Here is a 21,033-nt window from a genome sequence, read left to right as displayed (position 1 = left end):
TGTTTCTTCCAAATCCACCAGAAACAAATGCAAAATAATTTTATTTAAAAAAGCGGATAAAGTGTCACTAGAAGCCTTCCTAAGAGACAATCTCCATTCCTTCTGAACTGACTATGCAAATGTGGACGAGATGTGGCTCAAATTCAAAGATATAGTAGCAACAGCAATTGAGAGATTCATACCTCATAAACTGGTAAGAGATGGAACCGATCCCCCATGGTACACAAAACAGGTCCGAACGCTGTTGCAGAGGCAACGGAAAAAGCATACAAAGTTCAGAAGAACGCGAAATCCCAAAGATTGGCTAAAATTTACAGATGTGCGAAATTTGGCACGGACTACAATGCGAGATGCCTTTAATAGGTTCCACAACAAAACATTGTCTCGAAATTTGGTAGAAAATCCAAAGAAATTCTGGTTGTATGTAAAGTACACAAGTGGCAAGACGCAGTCCAATACCTTCGCTGCGCAGTGCCGATGGTACTGTTACCGACGACTGTGCCGCTAAAGTGGAGTTATTGAACGCAGTTTCCCGAAATTCCTTCACCAGGGAAGACGAATGGAATATTCCAGAATTTGAAACACAAACAGCTGCTAGCATGAGTTTCTTAGAAGTAGATACCTTAGAGGTTGCGAAGCAACTCAAATCGCTTGATACGGGCAAGTCTTCAGGTCCAGATTGTATACCGATTAGGTTCCTTTCAGATTACGCTGATACAATAGCTCCCCACTTAGCAATCATATACAACTGCTCACTCACCAATAGATCTGTACCTACAGATTGGAAAATGGCGCAGGTCGCACCAGTGTTTAAGAAGGGTAGTAGGAGTAATCCATCGAACTAGAGACCTATATCATTGACGTCGGTTTGCAGTAGGGTTTTGGAGCATATATTGCATTCAAACATTATGAATCACCTCGAAGGGAATGATGTATTGATACGTAATCAGCATGGTTTCAGAAAACATCATTCTTGTGCAACACAGCTAGCTCTTTATTCGCACGAAGTAATGGCCGCTATCGACAGGGGATCTCAAGTTGATTCCGTATTTCTAGATTTCTGGAAAGATTTTGACACCGTTCCTCACAAGCAACTTCTAATCAAGCTGTGGGCCTACGGGGTATCGTCTCAGTTGTGCGACTGGATTCGTGATTTCCTGTCAGGAAGGTTACAGTTTGTAGTAATAGACGGAAAATCATTGAGTAAAACTGAAGTGATATCAGGTGTTCCCCAGGGAAGCATCGTGGGACCTCTGCTGTTCCTGATCTATATAAATGACCTGGGTGACAATCTGAGTAGTTCTCTTAGGTTGTTCACAGATGATGCTGTAATTCACCATCTAGTAAGGTCATCCGAAGACTAGTATCAGTTGCAAAGCGATTTGGAAAAGATTGCTGTATGGTGTGGCAGGTGGCAGTTGACGCTAAATAACAAAAACTGTGAGGTGTTCCATGTGAGTTCCAAAAGAAATCCGTTGGAATTCGATTACTCGATAAATAGTACAGTTCTCAAGGCTGTCAATTCAACTAAGTACCTGGGTGTTAAAATTACGAACAACTTCAGTTGGAAAGACCACATAGACAATATTGTGGGGAAGGCGAGCCAAAGGTTGCATTTCATTGGCAGGACACTTAGAAGATGCAACAAGTCCACTAAAGAGACAGCTTACACTACACTCGTTTGTCCTCTGTTAGAATATTGCTGTGCGGTGTGGGATCCTTACCAGGTGGGATTGGCGGAGGACGTCGAAAGGGTGCAAAAAAGGGCAGCTCGTTTTGTATTATCACGTAATAGGGGAGAGAGCGTGGCAGATATGATACGCGAGTTGGGATGGAAGTCATTAAAGCAAAGTCGTTTTTCGGTGGTGCGATCTACTTAGGAAATTTCAGTCACCAACTTTCTCTTCCGAATGCGAAAATATTTTGTTGAGCCCAACCTACATCGGTAGGAATGATCATCAAAATAAAATAAGAGAAGTTAGAGCTCGAACAGAAAGGTTTATGTGTTTGTTTTTCCCGCGTGCTGTTCGGGGGTGGAATGATTGTGGTTCGATGAACCCTCTGCCGAGCACTTAAATGTGAATTGCAGAGTAATCATGTAGATGTAGATGTAAATGTAGACCTCATCCATGCCAACCAGCATGGTGTCTGAAAACATCTGTCACGTGAAACCTAAGTCAAACTTTTCTCACATGACATCCTGAATACCATGGATTTATGCAGTCAGGTAGATGCTGTGTTTCTTACCTTTAAACAGCATTTGACTCAGTACCACACATGCATTTATTATAATAAGTATCATAATAGGGATTGGTGACTGAATTGAGGATTTATGTAGGAAGGACACAACATATTATCTTCAGATGTGCCCCAAGGAAATATGTTGGAACTGTTGCTATTCTTGTCATTAATGAGATAATGTTAATGGTAACCTCAGAGTTGTCACAGATTATGCAGTTATCAATAATGAAATACTGTCTGAAGAAAGCTGCACAAATATTCTTTCTTGATAAGATTTGAAACTGGTATAAAGATTGGCAACTTACTTCAAGTGTACGGAAATGTGCACTTTTCAAAACAAAAACATAGTATCCTATGACTGTAATATCAACAAGTCATAGTTGGAATCAGTCAACTCATACAAATACCAGGGTGTAACTATTTCTAGGGATATGAAATGGAATGATCTCATAGCCTCAGCCATAGGTAAAACAGGTGGCAGACAGTGGTTCATTGGTAGTATACTAGGGAAATCCAATCAGTCTACACAGGGATTGCATACAAAAGACTCATGTGACCCATCCTGAAATATGTCTCAAGTGTGTGGTACCCATACCAAATGGGACTAACAGGGGATATTGAACGTGTACAGAGTGAGGCAGCATGAATGTCCCAGGCCTGTTTGACCAGTGGGACTTTCTCACAGAAAGAACTGAACTGGCAGACACTTGAAGATACACTCAAACTATCCCAAAAAGACCTACTTAGAAATTTTCTAGAACCAAATTTGAGTAATGAATGTAGGAATATATTACAACCTTGCCTGTATCACTCCTACAGGGATCACAAAGACAAAATTAGACTAATTTCAGCATGTACAGACGTGTTTAAGCAATCACTCTTCCCTCATTTCATTCATGTATGCATTGGGAAAAGCCATAATGACTGGTACAGTGAGGCGTATCACATGTCAGTGATTTGCAAAGTGTACACTGGGTTTCCCAGGAGGAATGGGCAATATTCAGTAGTATGACAGAAACAGCTATATGAAACAAAAAATGTCATCTGGACATATGCCTTATTCCAAAAGGCTTCTGAGCTAGAACACAATTTGCTATTTGTTTTATGCATTATTCAGTACTTTGTCAGTTTTAAACATGAACAATAGTTAGTAAACATTACAACAAAATATCTATTGAAAATTACATATTTTTAGCAGATTCATCTCTTAAGTGTTACCATAGACATCACATTACAGCTATCATACAGTTCACAATAAATATTCGAATATCCTACTCTCAACTTCAGTACATTTGTCCCCTCTTGGGAAATCATGTTGTGTTGCTTGTCTGAGTGCTTCTGCATGTTCCCTAAATAGGGCAGCAGCATCTATAATGCAACCAAGCAGTTCATCTGATGTATTCACCTTTTGTTTGTACGTCTCAAACTTCTTCAAACCTCATAAACAAAAATCAAATGGCACAAGGTCTAGCAATCTTGTTAATTATACTACCATGACCAATGCAGAGATTAGGATAAGTGTTGTTGAGATGTTCCCTCATACCTCTCGTAAAATGTGGAGGAACTGTGTCATACTAGAAGTACATTGCAGTCCATGTGCCCAAAGAAATGTTCCCAGGGTGTTCAGCAGATGAATGTTCCAAAAAAATGCACATGTTTCTGTCCCATCCTTTGCTCTTCTAAATGGCTTGGACATACCAGCATGTTACTGATCATGCCACACCAAAGGTTGATCAAAAAAGGAACATAGAAGTTAGTGTCCACTGTATAATGTGGATTCTCCTGTAATCATTGGTGATTATTACATGTGGCATTGAACATGTTTTCATAAGTGAATAGTATTAATGGGAACAAATGACGATTACCATTTGACAAGTGATAAAATTCAAGGCACATAGCATTGTTGTCAATATGAAGATTATGGACAGGCTGTATGTGAAATAGGCACAAGTTTTCCACTTGTAATGTTTGCCATACACTTGTTTGTGGGACACTAATACATGCAGAAAGTCACTGTGTGCTGGTAGCAGCAATACACTGCACCACTTAAACTTGCTGATCCTGCACAGGTTGTTGAACTACATTTGGAAGAAACTTGCTGAAAACTCTGGTAAGCACTCTACAGTCAGGAATTCAACATGTCGGAAAGCACTGGTGGTATTCTTTGAGAGCAGCAGGAACACTACCATTGCAGAAGGGATAAACATAAACCATGTCTGCATATTCTTCATTAGTGTAGATGTGTGACATTTTAGCCAGCATGTGACCAAACACAGTTAACTGATGTCTCTCTGATACACTCTCAATCCCTTGCACTACTTCACTCAAAACACACGATGAACAACTGTGCGTACAACAGGATAGTTTAATCACAGGAATACATCCCAAGGAAAGAAGTTGAAAGCAGTAATATAGGTCAGGCTAGAATACTAGTAAAATATCAAAGAGGTTTGGTGAGTAAGACATATAAGGGCTTTCACAAGCCCAGAAACAAATGTACATTAAATGTAGTCTATCTTGGAAACCATTTGGAATAGGGCATATGACCAAAAGAAGTTTTTTGTTTTTAATGAGCATTCCTGTCAGATCCCTGAATATTGACCATTCTTCCTGAGACATCATGTACATAGATGCAGATGTATTTATATAAATGTTCGATTACATTGCAAGTTTAAAGATTATGAATCATATGTTGTGAGCACACTGAAGTTTTTCTGAACTGTCGGATCTTCCTCCCCCCTGACCAACACCCCCTCCCCTTCCCGCCTCCACCCCCCACCTCACCCCCTGTATGCACACACACATACCTACACCTACATATCATACCTTTTTACCACTATTTTGCCTCCTCTCTCCGAGGCCAACAGTGCTTATCTTTACTTTTCAAAGGTTTGTTTCTATTAACTCTGCCATGTTGCTTCTGCACCAATCCAATATGTTTCACTTTTATCTAGGGTCACAGCTTCATAGCCTGTAGTTTTAGTGCACCAAGGGTTAAATTGAGGGAAAAAAGCTTTTTTTGAGATCATCTGTGTCAACATAGGCATACTAATCTTCTGAAGTGAGAGACAGTAGTGAAGTAGTACGAATATCTCTCTCTCTCTCCCTCTCTCTCTCTCTCTCTCTCACTGTGTGTGTTCACATTTGTGAAGTGAGACAGTAGGGTAATAATATCCTAGAAGTGTTAATGGATTTAATACAATAATGGATGATCCTAGATTGAATACAAATGGTGTTCTGAGAGAAAAATAGCCTCTCATTGCATGATGCATTGTAAGAACCTACTAATAATGATACCTTGTCCATTTTAAACTTGTATCATACCTTTTCTAATGACCATAGTTTAGATTGAATTTTAAACTTTAAAACCTTACTTGCTTTTGCTGGCAATGCTGGCTCAATAAGTACTAACAACCATTTTTTCCTGTGCATTACTAGTTTCCTTTATACTACAGAAAATTGTTGTTTGGTGAACAAAACAGCCTAGAACATGGCTTTTATTTAACTGTAGCTACAAGTAAACTAAAACGTTTTATCTATTCTGTTTTCCTGCAATACAGGGTGTCACACTGAGTAAGTCATGAGTAGCAGTTGTTTGGGGTGAATCTGTTTACCCAATGCAAAAATGATTCTGAAAATATATCACCCACTGATTATGTAGCTAAATTATATTTTCAGGCACATTTCTAGTACAAGGTTTGTATAATGATGTATTATGAGTATTTACTATTTTCTCCCATCTCTGCCAGGTCAAGAAAATGTATCCTCATTTTTCAAAGGTTTGGATTCTTTCAACTCCACCAAGGAAATAAGTATGGCACCTTGCCCATTCTAAACTTGTGCTATGCCTCTAGTGACCTCAACTTACATCAAAATTTAAACCTTAACCTTCCTTGTTATCCCTGTGGATGCTGACTCAATAAGTACCAGCAAATATTTTATTTCTACATTCCTAATTTTCTGCTGATAAAACGGAATTGTTGTTTTATGAATAAAGCAGTTTAGAGCATGGTCTTTTATTTAACTGTAATTATTGTTAAATGAAATAATTTTTATTTAGATTGTTTTTTGCTAAAGTTATAGAACAATATCACTATAAACTTCATGACATAATATCAGCTTTCTGTAAAATTGTTATTATTTCAGGTGGCACAGGTCTGTGCTCATACATTAGGTATTCCTCTCGATTTTGTGAGTGTGAAGCCCTCTAACAATTGGACAGCCCCAAATGGATTGGTTACTGGAGGGAGCTTAGCAAGTGAATGCTGTTCTTATGTAAGTGGCCTGATTAAAAAGTGTGAAAAGCAGATACCATACTGTAGCAAAATTCTGTCAGAAATCTACATCAATATATTCATACTACATCAAAAAAAGTTTTTTGTCCCATGCTTTCAGTGTTGTTAAGGGCGATGTGTATTGCCACGTAAGTGTAAAACAACATAAGGCATATGAAGTGATCACAGCGTGCAGTGTAATTATTGTGTCTGGGTAATATTTTTTTTGAAAGAGTTTATGGTTTGCATGTTTTGTGCCCATCTCTAATATAACAGACAATCATATCACAAGAAAGCTAACAGTAAAATTACTTTATTAACATATTAGGTGATTTCCCTGTGTTACCCAGTTACTATTTTTTGTCACTCCACTCCTACTCCTACTCTGACATGGTGATCGTTAGTGTTTGGGACAGTTTGCAAATTAGCCAATGACTTCAAATGCATTGGATATGAGACTCATATTAGTCATCTTTATTATAAATATTTTTATTATACTTTTTAGTTGCATGTCACATAAATTATGACTGTTCTCATGTACTTCGATGTGTTACTATGTGCCATATTTAAATCATTTGATGATAACTTACCATAAACTGAAAATGTTTATATACCATTTCTGTGCTCAAGTTCAAAAATACAATAAAAGATTGAGTTTGTTTGCGTATCCATCCTCTGCTGCAAGCACATAATTATTTTGTAAACAAGAAACACCTTTTCCTGCTGCAGTGTATTTTATTTCTCTGAGACACATTTCGCCTTTTTTCACTTTAAGGCATCATCAATGAGATCTAGAATGATACAGTTTTATTTTACTAAGTGTTATCTGTAGATTATAAAACATGTCATGTCTTGTTTTCTATGTTAAGTTATCACTTATAAATACAAATACAGTGCAGTAAGAGAAGGTATTTTTTTATTTACAAAACGAATATTACAATAAAAGAATTTTATTTACAAGACAGTCACTCTCTTTCCCTAAGGCAGTACATCTAGCCTGTACACATTTTTTATTGTTATGTATGTCATCTACTTTCTAGTCCCACCTACATTATGCAGTGGTGGCAAATAAGTCTTAGCCTTGTGTCTTTTCAGATAGTAAGTGACATGCGTAGCAAGTTTGATTGAATTTGTGCCACCACAGATGCCACATTTGTGCTTTATGTGTCATCCCTCTCCTCCTTGCCGCATGCACTCACATATCATCAAGGCTGTATCATTCAGCATAACACCCCTGAAGCTCATTAATATGACATTATTATTCACTGTTTGCTACCTCTTTTATGTTACCACTTTCCCACCATAATCCCAACAAGATTCCTAGGAAAGGAATGGCATTGTAATTGTCACAAGTCAGCCTAGCAATACCAATACTGTAATGTTGATCATTTCTGATTATTTTAAAATGTATTTCCTTTCTATCCCCTCCAACCAATTGGCATATTTTCCAGATAGTAAGTTATTTACATACCAAGTTTGGAGTTAAACATTCATGTCACCACATTCCCAACCCCACTTAAAAATAGGAGTACCGGGGGTGTCTTACTTCTCAATTGAAGATATCACCTACAAACAGATCTGTGGGACACCTATGGGCACCTACTTGGCACCATCCTATGCCAACCTACTCATGGGTCATCAAGAGAAACCCTTCCTAACCACACAGATTCCCAAATCCCTCAAGTGGTTCAGATTCATTAACATCTTTGTGATCTGGACTAAGAGTGAGGACACCCTAACCATGTTCCCACAGAACCTGAACACTTTATTCCCCATTCACTTCACCTGGTCCTCCTCAACACACCAAGCCACCTTCCTCAATGTTGACCTCGACATCAAGGATGACTACATCACTACCACTGTCCACATCAAACCTTCACTTCAACAGCTGCCCCTCATAACATACCAAGAAGTTCCTTCCACACAGCCAAGCCAACTGTGGTCATCACATCTGTAGTGAGAAGCAGTCCCTCTACAAATATGTCAGGGGTCTCACTGAGGCCTCCACAGACCAAAATTACCCTCCCAACCATTTTAGAAATAGATCTCCCATGTCTTATCAGTACATGTGACTCAGTACCATTGAGAACTGAGGCAACTGAATCACGTTTTCCACCCAGGTTTCAGTTAAGGCTTGTCATGCTCTGAAATAAGGATATCCTACCCTTAGTACTCACCACCTCTCCCACAGTGCTATTCCACTGCCCACAGAGCAATGTGCTCATCCATCCCTGGTACACTCTGTCTCCCAACCCTTCAGCTCATGACTCATAATCCTGCAATAGATCTAGAAGCAAGACCTTCCCACTACCGTCTACTCCAGTGCTGCCACAGGCATTCCTGTCTCATCAAAGGCAGGGATACTTGTGTGAAAGCAGGCATGTGACCTGCAAAGCAAAGCTGCAACCAATGTGCTGTTTCCTATGTAGGCATGATAACTAACAAGGTGTCTGTCTTCATGAATGGACATCGCAAAACTGTGACCAAGAGACAGCTGGGCCACCCAGTTGTTGAACAAGCTGCCCAGCACAATATGCTTCACTTCAGTGACTGCTTCACAGCCTGTACCATCTGGATGTCCATGTTGGTATCGCGAGGTATACTAGAAGTTAGCATATCAGTTTTAAAGTAGCAGCTATGTAAACACATGTTATTGTGCTGATTGCAAGTGCTCACATCCACCAACAATTTACAACTGACAGATCCCAGTGTAAACATTCTTAGTGATGCAAAAGCACGTCAGATGGCGCAGTGCAAGTACAAATCGGTATTATCATCTGACATTTGATTAAGGCATGGATCTACTGTTTCATATAATTATATATGCCTAAATTTTTATCATAACAAGTCAGTATTTTGCATTAAAAAAAAGAAGAAAAAAAGAAAACTGTAAAATCATGGGCAATGTTCATTCCTAAACCTCACCAGTCCTTTTCCTTCACTGCTCTTGCTTCCTCTTCAGTCCTTTTGTGAGAAGGAGCCATTGGCTCCAGAACCTTGCTAACTTTAATACCTTTTATATGTGTGTTCTCCTACCATTGTTTGGTGAATAGATTTTTTTATCCATCCAATTATATTATATTTTCAAAAATTAATTATTTTCATTGATATGGATTGCTACTCACCAGATAGGGGAGGAATTGAGACACAGACAGGCACAATAAAAAGACTACTAAACATTTAAGCTTTTGCCCAAAAGACCATCTTTGGAAGTCTGCTCTGATCTCGGTGTTCTGGGCAACTTTTCTGAACTGGCTCCAAAAGCTTGCATGCTTCAATACCTTATATATGTATGTTCTCCTATTGCCACTTGGTATGTGTGTGTGTGTGTGTGTGTGTCTACACATTAACAAATATAATAACTGACATTAATAATAGTTATCTCATAGGCAACAATGAGAAGTTGCAATGAACTTCTTAGTCGTCTGGCTCCAGTGCGAGACAAAATGGGGAAGCCCTCTTGGAAGGAACTTATTGCTCAAGCATTTCTGGAAGGTGTTGACCTTTCTGCCAGTTACATGTAAGTGTAGTAATGTTTTTTCCATAACTTTTTCGACTATAGCTTGAATAAATTTACTTAGTGACTGACAGATTGCACTGGTAAGAGGAGAGTGTTGCTTTCATGCAGTCAGCCACATCTCACTATGCTTTAGATGTAATTGCAACAAAGACAACAAACAAGCATGTGGCACTCATGATAGAACTATGGTTGGCGGGCAGCTGGCCCCTATCACTCATCTTGCTGAAATGTCAATCACAAGGTTATTTTAATCCAAGCATCCTAGTGCTAAAACAAATAGACTTTTCCATACTGCTTGGAGTGAATTCGTTGAACACATGCATAGATATTTATAAAGATAAAATTATTATAAACTGTAACAAACAACAAAGCATGGGTTTAGGAAAGGTAAGTTTACTGTTGGAGGTAAATGTAAATGTCGTGTGACTAGGGCCTCCCGTCGGGTAGACCATTCGCTTGATGCAAGTCATTCGATTTGATGCCACTTTGGCGACTTACACATCGAACCGTTTTACGTTAGACTGATAGGTATGGTCAATAAAGTCACATTAAACTACACTGTAAGAAGTGAAGCACACAGAAGGGGAGGAGGAAATGAAATGAGACACCAGTGGTGGAGATGGTAATTAATGTTATTTCAGTAATTACGAAACTGAATCAAATTTACAAAGGACTGCACCCACTCTTGCCTGGGTGGATGCACTGATTCAGTTGGGTAATGTGTCATAAAACCATTGTATCATCTCCTGAGGCAAGCTGGCCCACAACTGCTGTAACTGGTTCTTGACATCCTGGATACTGGCACTGGGACTGGTTGAAGTCCAAGTTGGTCCCACACATTTTTTATTGGGGATACAAACAGGGATCTTGGTGGCCACAGTAGTAACTCAGTATCACATAGAAAGTTCATAGAGACACATTCCATGTGTGAATGAGCTTTATAATATAGAAAACTGGCAACACAATACTGTTGCAAGAGGGGTAACACATGAGAATGCAGAATGTCAAAGGTTCACTGGTGTGCTTTTGCAGCTCCCTCACTCATTACCAGCCATGGCCTGAAATCATACCTAGTGTCTCTCCACACCCTGAGACCAGGAGTAACACCAGGATGTCTCACCAAAACATTGGAAGAAAATGGTATCTCTCCGCAGGTTGCCACCGTATTCACCAATGATAGTAATCTGGGGTAGTGCAGAACCATACTCTTTTGCTGAACACCATGTGACACAATAAATCAGCAATTCATGCAGCTGTTTGTGTCGTAGTGTTAATGGCAGACTACACATGTTATGGTAATTCTCTGTTCTGGCTGTTGCTAGTCTTTGACCAATGGTTTGGGATGACAGGATGTTACAAAGAGTCAATAACTTGTTCTCAGATGGCAAGCACAGTGGTGAAGGAGTTGCACTGTGCTTAGTATGCAATATGGTGATGCTCCTTTGTGGTGGTCATACGTGGTCAACCAGAACATTGACAACAGGTATCCCTGTCCTCATGTTTCCATGTAGTCCACACTGAATATTGCACAATTTGTCCAGCCAGCCAAATGGCAACCCACAATGAGGGCCCTGTCAAACCTTTTCAGCTACTGTTAATTCTGTCTGACAAAAGTACGCAGCATCTCTATGTTCCTCATAGTTACCACTCAACATCTGAAGTTGTTCATGCCCCTTATATACCCACCAGACCTTGTAACAGTACTAAATGAAAACAATAATAATGCACTCTGTTGGCCATCCTGCCAGTCACAGGAAATTGCAACACTAATCATTTACATTCCTGCTGATAGGCGTGTACATGTACAGCATTACATTGACACTTGACAGTATCCCCCAGGTCAACCAGGAATTTCACCAAAAACATGAGAATTTTTTCATCTGGGAAAAATACTGGAAAAACCTAATTTTTTTTAGATTTCTGGGAATCTTTGATTGTTCCAGTTCTCAGTTAAATTTTTGTAATTTTAGCTAGTAAGAACTGATACTCTGACAAAGAATTTTACTTTACCCCCAAGTGCAGAATAATACTGCAGCAATAAAACATTAATGAGAGAATAACACCAAAATAAAACTTGAGTTGCAAAGAAAATTTGCTGTTTACAACACCAAAATACAGTGCATGCTCAAGCATCTGCTGACATCAAAATGTGTCAAAAGGCCTTAGGATGAAAACTATGCATTACGTCATAACAACAAACTGCTTATGATGAGCATGACATCTCAACTGTTTACATTTCTAACAGGGCATGGGGAAGTATTGGAAATCGTGGTTTGAGAAGCATTACTTTCAAAGTAAATTCCTGTGTATGCAAGATGAATCGTATTATGTGTAGGAATGTGTGATAAAATTTCTTAAATCATGGGCATTTGACTCTCATTCAGAACTTAACACTGAGGACCATCCACTCACAAAAATTTGGGGCCCTGAGGACCAGCTATTTATACCATTACTTAAAATTTTACGGGCACCTTTGTGTTTGATATATCTTGAAGAGTAACACATGCTAAAAAGACGAAGCTCCAAGTGTAGATTTTCATATTTACTTTAGTTCTTTCAAACATTACAAATTATGCAATAACAGTGGCAAAAGTGTAATTATCCTTCAAAAAAAAGTGTGAGGTAAGTTCTTGAGCAATTTTGCATGTAATTTGTTTTTCTATGCAAAAGTTGAAGTGCTCAACAGAACATGTATTCAGCAAGGTAACCCACACAATATTTGGTGAACAGCACTGAAATTTATAGTCTTGCTTGCCAGAAATATTCAGCTGCTGCAATTTAAGCTGTGCTCTTAGGATCCTGTCTAACCCCACCCTTTGGGGAAAAAACAGCAAAAATTTTTTAACAACCAATATTACATGTGAAAGCTGAGCTTTTCTTGTGGCTACACTGTATGTATCTCAAGTTAAACGATTAACGTTTCCTGATTGGGTTTGCAATTGACTGACTACATCATGTGCCCTTGCTTTCGATATCTGCTGCAACTGGCTGGCAAGATCACATGACACGAGCTATGATTGGCTGAAAAAAAAAAATAGTTTTTTTTAATGGATTTTTTTCCTAAAGTGTCAGGAAGTTTTGTGCTGCTGTAAAACCTCTGTGATTCCAAAGACTTGTAAGTGTTACAACTCCAAGGGAAAGTATATTGTCACTTAACAGGGGAAAAAATATGCTTTCACCCAGGGTTTAGTGTATTTTCACCAAGGAGAAATATACTTTTAACTGAGAAATCCAGAAATTTTTTCTTTCTTGTCCACATATACACCCAGTTCTAAGGCTGGAAGTAAACTGATATCTGTATTTTCTCTGCTTTAAAATCATATTTGTATTATCAGCATATAAACTTGCAATGGCAAGATTATTATTTTATCGGCATATTAGAGATGTTTGAGTGGCAATACACTGCTGGAAAGAAATACACTCTTGAGGACAAGGTCATTTAATTGACAGCTAAGGTGACAGATAGTTCATCATTGTAGAAGTATATGATAACAAATTGAGACCAAATGAAACATGTGTCATAATTAAGAGTACCCAAACAGTTGCTTCAGTTCACAGTGTGCTCCCCCTCTGGCAGAAATGGAGGTGTGTATTCTTGCATGCAAATGATCATAAAGGTACTGAATGGCATACTGTGACAGATTGTCCAAAGCGTCATATGCCTTTTGTTTGAATTCAGCAATGTGTCTTGCAGGCACTGGAGAATGAGTAAGTTCCCACTTAATCATGTCCTGTACACGCTCATTTGGTGAGAAATGTGGAGATCTTGCTGGCCAGTTGTTGTACAGCATGAAAAGCAGATTGTATCGCAGCAGCCATATGTGGATGTGCAGTGTTGTGGTGAAAAAGTACATTACCTTCATGTTGAAGAAACTTCAGTAGCACAAGGATAACAGCGTTTGCAATGTAGCAGCACTTGTTACCTTATATACAGGAACACCAAATGTGACCACAAGTTGTAACTTATGGCTCCACCACTCCATGAGTATAGGATGGGGCCTGCATGTCATGCATGGGAGCTGCATGTCATGCACAAATGCACTCTGGAATATGCAGCTCACCAGGTCTATGCCAGACATATGTACAACCATCACTTGCATACAGACAGAACTTATTCTCATCACTCAAGACAATAGAGAACCATACCACTCTAAAGTTTTTAATGACATCAGAGTGCTATGCATGGAGATGTTGTGGTGACAGTGGCAGCCTAGCTAGAGGCACACATGATCTTAATCCTACTTCAGGCACATGGTTCTCAGTAGTCCCCAGTAACAAAGGTGGTGCAACATATGCTGGGATTTTGTCCCTGGATGTTTGGTCAATTACAACTGCTCGTGCAGTGTCAATCTTGACATGTGTGTGTACTATGCAGACATTAAAATCTAGTCTACAGGTGTGTAAATGTTTCACAGACCTCTGTTAAAAGCAGTGACACATCACCGACACATTGTGCCCAACATGTGCAGCATCCTGCTTCTTGCAGGCCCACAATGTTGACCCCTTTCAAATGGATATAGTGTTGTACAAGAGTATGTACTTGTCATTGGGGCATAGTTGTACCCTCAAATAAATGTTGCAAATAATGTTGATCTCTAAACTCAGCACAATTATTACCAGCAGATTCAAAATGGAGGGTGCACAGGCAGGCCTCCTTAGTACCATCTGATCACAGATGACTGTGACAGATGAATCACTAACACTACATCTCCTCAATACAGGGCTATTACAAATGATTGAAGCGATTTCATAAATTCACTGTAGCTCCATTCATTGACATATGGTCACGACACACTACAGATACGTAGAAAAACTCATAAAGTTTTGTTCGGCTGAAGCCGCACTTCAGGTTTCTGCCGCCAGAGCGTTCGAGAGCGCAGTGAGACAAAATGGCGACAGGAGCCGAGAAAGCGTATGTCGTGCTTGAAATGCACTCACATCAGTCAGTCATAACAGTGCAACGACACTTCAGGACGAAGTTCAACATAGATCCACCAACTGCTAACTCCATTCGGCTATGGTATGCGCAGTTTAAAGCTTCTGGATGCCTCTGTAAGGGGAAATCAACGGGTCGGCCTGCAGTGAGCGAAGAAACGGTCGAACGCGTGCGGGCAAGTTTCACGCGTAGCCCGCGGAAGTCGACGAATAGAGCAAGCAGGGAGCTAAACGTACCACAGCCGACGGTTTGGAAAATCTTAAGGAAAAGGCTATAGCAGAAGCCTTACCATTTACAATTGCTACAAGCCCTGACACCCGATGACAAAGTCAAACGCTTTGAATTTTCGGCGCGGTTGCAACAGCTCATGGAAGAGGATGCGTTCAGTGCGAAACTTGTTTTCAGTGATAGGGTAACATTTTTTCTTAATGGTGAAGTGAACAGACACAATGTGCGAATCTGGGCGGTAGAGAATCCTCACGCATTTGTGCAGCAAATTTGCAATTCACCAAAAGTTAACGTGTTTTGTGCAATCTCATGGTTTAAAGTTTACGGCCCCTTTTTCTTCAGGACACGTGTGTCTGGACATGCTGGAAAATTGGCTCATGCCACAACTGGAGACCGACAGCGCTGACTTCATCTTTCAACAGGATGGTGCTCCACCGCACTTCCATCATGATGTTCGGCATTTCTTAAACAGGAGATTGGAAAACCGATGGATCGGTCGTGGTGGAGATCATGATCAGCAATTCATGTCATGGCCTCCACGCTCTCCCGACTTAACCCCATGCAATTTCTTTCTGTGTGGTTATGTGAAAGATTCAGTGTTTAAACCTCCTCTACCAAGAAACGTGCCAGAACTGCGAGCTTGCACCAACGATGCTTTCGAACTCATTGATGGGGACATGCTGCGCCGAGTGTGGGAGGAACTTGATTATCGGCTTGATGTCTGCCGAATCACTAAAGGGGCACATATCGAACATTTGTGAATGCCTAAAAAAACTTTTTGAGTTTTTGTATGTGTGTGCAAAGCATTGTCAAAATATCTCAAATAATAAAGTTATTGTAGAGCTGTGAAATCGCTTCAATCATTTGTAATAACTCTGTATATGTATATTATACCCTGGTGCCACAGAACACAGTCTTTAAGGGTGCTGCATTTTTTTTCAGCAATGTAGTAACCATTAATTATCCTGATACATATAAAGTGATTTCAGCTATGAGTGTTCTCATTCATTAAATCACCTACTAAGTTGTGTAACATAGTAGTAGAGCTATATGCTGAGTTACAGTGTTCTGTGTTCTGTCACAGAACTGAGCACCTGAAAGTTCATAGCAGTGTAGTAAGTTTTTTGAACACAGTGCCACACTGGCACTCATTGTTTATTTTATACACCAGGAAAACACAATATCTGTACTATGCAAACCACATTCAATGTGATTTTCATGCTCAGACATTTCACTTTCATGTTCAGACATGTGACTGCATATTCATTACAATGCAGATTCAGCATATCAGGCCAATTTCCACAGATATCATTTCATGACATTGCATTTTCATGTTTTTCAACCTCATCAGTCAGTTAATTTCATTTCAGTACATTTAATTCATTTCCTTGTGTTGGCATCAGCCATGATATACCACTGACTCCATTCTCCCAGTGGAGCTGTTTCTACACTTTCTGTGGGAGAGCATCTGGTAGTAGGGTTGGGAAGTCATAGGTGGAAACACCAGTGATAATGGCAGTTCAAGCTTAGGTCTGGACAGTGGCTCCAACAGCCTAATAGTGAAGGTGAATGGCTGAAAATAAGCAAGAAACTCAGGTTTGAGTCTTGACCTGACACAAAATTCTAATTATCATGACAATATTTTGAGACGATTTGTATACACCCATTTTTACAGGTGGGTGTCACCACTATCTATTCAAGCTTCTAAGGATTTTTACATTGAGTTTTTGACTGATTACAGATACAGCTGAATGTTTATTTTACAAAGTCAGCAGTGTTTCTAATAACCGTCTTACAAGGAACCCCTTGAGTGTGAGGTCACAAGTTCAGTCCTTAGTAAGGCTCATTTGAAAGTGTTGTGTTAAGAACTATGACAGGAAAAATATTAGCTGCTAATGACTCACCATGTGCATCAGGAGGGCAACTGAAAATGAGTGTTGGGAGTTTGCAGTGGTCAACCTTCTATGAGATGTGTGTATTACACTTCACAAAATGGACTTCATTGGCATTCAAGAAATATCCAAAACAACCCATTAACTTGCATCACAAACACTGAATGAAAAATGATGTGCCACAGTGATTAGAAAGGAAAGGAACATCAAGATTGAAGATGAACTCCTTGGGAGTTACAAACTGTGCAGGATGTTCAGTTAGGTAACCGCTCTTAAAGAATGCATATAGAATCATATTGGTGTAACAGGGTGATGAAAATTGATGGAATGTGATGGCATGCAGCCGAATGCAAAACAGTCTGTTGGGGAGCTTATTGTGAAACTGGCTATCCTTTAAGTCATAGCTGAAGATAGTGCAATAAGATGTGTTTTAGGCACAGAAAAAACAAACATTCAGACCAGGAATCAAGCAAAAGCAAGTTATTTTGACCAGATATATGCCAAAAACAGCGCTCATATTGTAGCTGTAGTTCTCTTGCTTGCTGTGATGTAAATATTCCCTATGCCCTTGCAAGATCATGTTCATGAGAAAGAATCGTAGGGGACAGAGCACCTTCAACTTCTCACAGCACAATAAATAACTTTCCTGCCAATTTACCATCCAGATTAACGATCAGTATAATTATATACAAATACATTAAGGCATTGATGTTTGTTGATCGTGATGCAACTCTCTTGGTACCTCTAATTTCTAGGGTTCCTTTCATGAGCATTTCCTCTTTAAATCCTGATTGGTTAGAGTTGAAAACAAATTCCTTACTGAATGATGGAATAAGTTTGTTTCTCTCATCAACAAATTTTCAAGCTGAATCCACAGTTTGCTGTGCATCATCAAGTTGACAATTCATTTGAAATTTCATTATCTTATGCTTCCAGTTCTGTAGCGCTGTTTAGAGGTATGCAGTCATCTACGGCTAGCCTTAAAATCACTGTAACCTATGTTGTGCACAATTTGATGTACAAATGTAGTAAGTCACTATCATGCACATCCTGTGAATTGTATCAAGCATCCTTGAAACACTCAGACACCAGTTTTTCTTATGCACTATGTGGTCATATTGCTGCAGACTTATTCAAAATCTATTCATAATTTTTTTTTGCTATGCTGTGGATGATCAACCATGTACATAATTATGCTTAGTACCTGCTCTTTGGACAACAACTGTTCTTTACTGTATTTCACTGGAGATGGGATTTGTGAGTCCCTGTCTGACAAGGATGGTGAATAACATGGCTCAACATTTGTTTCCATATCACTTTCACTTGTTAAGCATGTATTATCGGCACTGTACTCCTCAAGTAAATTGTCCACACCAAGTCCATTGTCCACACACTCGAGTGTATATGACACCACACATTCCACTGACACTAACATTTCATCTGTCACTTCTTTCTCACTCTGTGAAATTCCTTGTGTTCCTTTCTGACAAAGTCTCAGCTTTGGCAACTGTTGTTGTAGATGAAATACTCTGTGAAATTCCTTGCATTCCTTTCTGATGAAGTGACAACTTTGGCAACTGTTGCTGAAGATGAAATGCAATGTTTGCTTTTTTCATTATTGCTATTGCTCTGCTTTGTATCAATGCCACTAGTACTGTAGCATTGTTGTGAGTTACTTGTTGACTAAGTATGTCAACTACCTGCCCCCTGTTGCCATTAGTAGCCAATATTGTTGTTGCATGATAGACAATATGTGGGGTACCAAATGCTGTAAACGTCATTGATGTTTTGTGACCTCGCACTCAAGGGGTACCTTGTTATAAATGCTATGATAGAAAAACAGTTTCTAGTTTACTAATGAGTTTGTTATCTCCTTGGAGGTTGTTGTATTTAAACTAATTTCTGTTGATGGAGTAAACAGTGTCTGCTAGAGTAAATCTAATGCATCTGTATTACATTGTTTACTAGCACGTGCAATGATTGTTGTCATTGTGAGAAAAGAACTGTGCATAAATAACACTCTTGCTTGTGTATTACTGATGCAAATTGGGGAACCATGTTTGGGCCCCAGTATGGCACTAACCTTTTCTTGTCATAAATGTTGATCATAACTAAACAGAAGAAAAATATCATCTCAGTGTTTTATGTATCTGTTGTATTTCAGTGATTTCCAGGTGATTTTTGATAACACATGTGGTGGTATACCAGCTGCTCTTTAATTGTCCTGTATTTTATAATTTTATCATTTTACTTATAAAGCTTATATGTTTTCATGGAAGATACTAAATGGATGTTCTTTTAGGTGCTTAGGTTTGAAACTGTATGTACTCTGCAGCTCCATCTTTAGAAAAATTACTCTAAAATATTTTGTGAAAATACTGGAAATCCCTGGGGTGAGATGTGTAATAGTTTATGCAGTCTGCATGTTTCTTATTCTTGGTTGCACAAGTAGCCACCTACCATCACCATGGAGATGAAAATCGTGATGCGTGTGATGAGACTAAATGAGGACCACTGCATCAGTCACATCCATGCATGAATCTCCCTCTCACCTGAGCATTTTGTCAAACTTCTCTTAATTTGTTGACATGAATGGTTGTGTTTTCATTATCACCCTGATAATTTAGTGTTGGTGGTGACCTGCAGCTGATCATGTTACTTCCATTGGTATTTTAAGCATGATGAAAGCTCACTGGACACCAAATAAATATTCTGAGAACTAAGTATCATACAAAAAAGTATATTAATGCATTAGAACTTGATAACAAAAGAAAAATTCACTTGAGAAAACAATAAAATTATGAGACAGAATTGATGATTCATACTTTCGTTGAAGAGACAAAACTTTTAGTATTCCAAACAGACACATATAAAAGTACACAAAAGTATCTGAGCTTTTGGAATTGTTAGTCTCTTCCACCTGGAAATCTCAGGTGTGGGATGTCTACTGATTTGTTCAGACTGGGTGTTTCTTGTTGTTGGTAATACAAGTAGATTTCTTCCTTTTTAACCTGTCTGCCTTTCCTTATCAAGGAAGGAACTAATAGTTTCAAAAAGGTAGAATACTCTTCTATACTTTTATATATGCCTCTTGGTAGTACAAAAATTTCTACCTCCTGAAGGTAAGTACTTGATTTGCCTGTTCTTTTTCTGTTCTTTTAATTCAACAAAAATATTGGCCAGGTTTCCATGACATCCAGCCAGCACTAACAAAAACAAAAATGGGTGTAATGTGTTGAACTTTGTGTGGAATACTAGACCAGCATTTCACAAATCCTGTGTTGTGACACATTGGTGTGTCACGAATATATGTTCAGGTGAGTCATGAATACATGGCAGGTGTGTCACAAATAAGTGTGAGGTGCATACATTATATTTAAGTTCATATATTCCTATTGAAGAGTCTTATGTAATAAATTTTTAAAATTTATGTCTTGTAGTTCTTCCATAATTGTAAAAAAATGTTTGGACTTGGTGTGTTTGCTTTTTTGCATCTAGGAAAAAAATCACACATAGGGAAGTTGCAGACATTTGAAACATACTTTGGTGTGTCCCAAAGGAAAGAAGGTTGAGAAACTTGGTACTAGATCGTAACCATGGGACTTGATAAGGTCTAAACTATAGTTTTAGGAATCAAATTGAAGTGAAGCTCCAGTCAATAGTATTAAGATGATATGTTACCAGTTATCATGTTGCATCCCGTTGACTATGATATTTTATCTTAACTTACTGTGCAGGACAAAAACAACTGTCACAGTGCTTAACTTCATTTTATGTTTTTGCTAGACTGACTGGATGTCATGGAAACATGGTCAGTGTTTTTTTTTTAATAACAAGAACAGAAGAATCAAGTAAATTTCCTAGTATCTTGTTTACCCCATTTTAGATGTTGATTGATTTTTATTTGATTACCTCATGTACAGAGCACATACTTGTAATAAA

The 21,033-nt window shown here is 38.8% G+C and overlaps 1 protein-coding gene across 2 annotated transcripts in view; it reads left to right on the top strand.

Annotated features, from left to right (window-relative positions):
- Positions 1 to 21,033, top strand: part of LOC126458039 (uncharacterized) — a 425,031-nt gene that overhangs the window by 341,184 nt on the left and 62,814 nt on the right. For both annotated transcript variants that reach the window (XM_050094831.1, XM_050094830.1), the window contains exons 21-22: positions 6,388 to 6,516; positions 9,905 to 10,035. In XM_050094831.1, coding sequence (XP_049950788.1) covers positions 6,388 to 6,516; positions 9,905 to 10,035 — 260 coding nt within the window. The remainder of the gene's footprint in view (positions 1 to 6,387; positions 6,517 to 9,904; positions 10,036 to 21,033) is intronic.

Source organism: Schistocerca serialis, chromosome 2, assembly GCF_023864345.2.
Source record: "Schistocerca serialis cubense isolate TAMUIC-IGC-003099 chromosome 2, iqSchSeri2.2, whole genome shotgun sequence".
Lineage (NCBI taxonomy): Eukaryota > Metazoa > Arthropoda > Insecta > Orthoptera > Acrididae > Schistocerca > Schistocerca serialis.
This window is presented reverse-complemented; position numbering and strand designations above follow the sequence as displayed.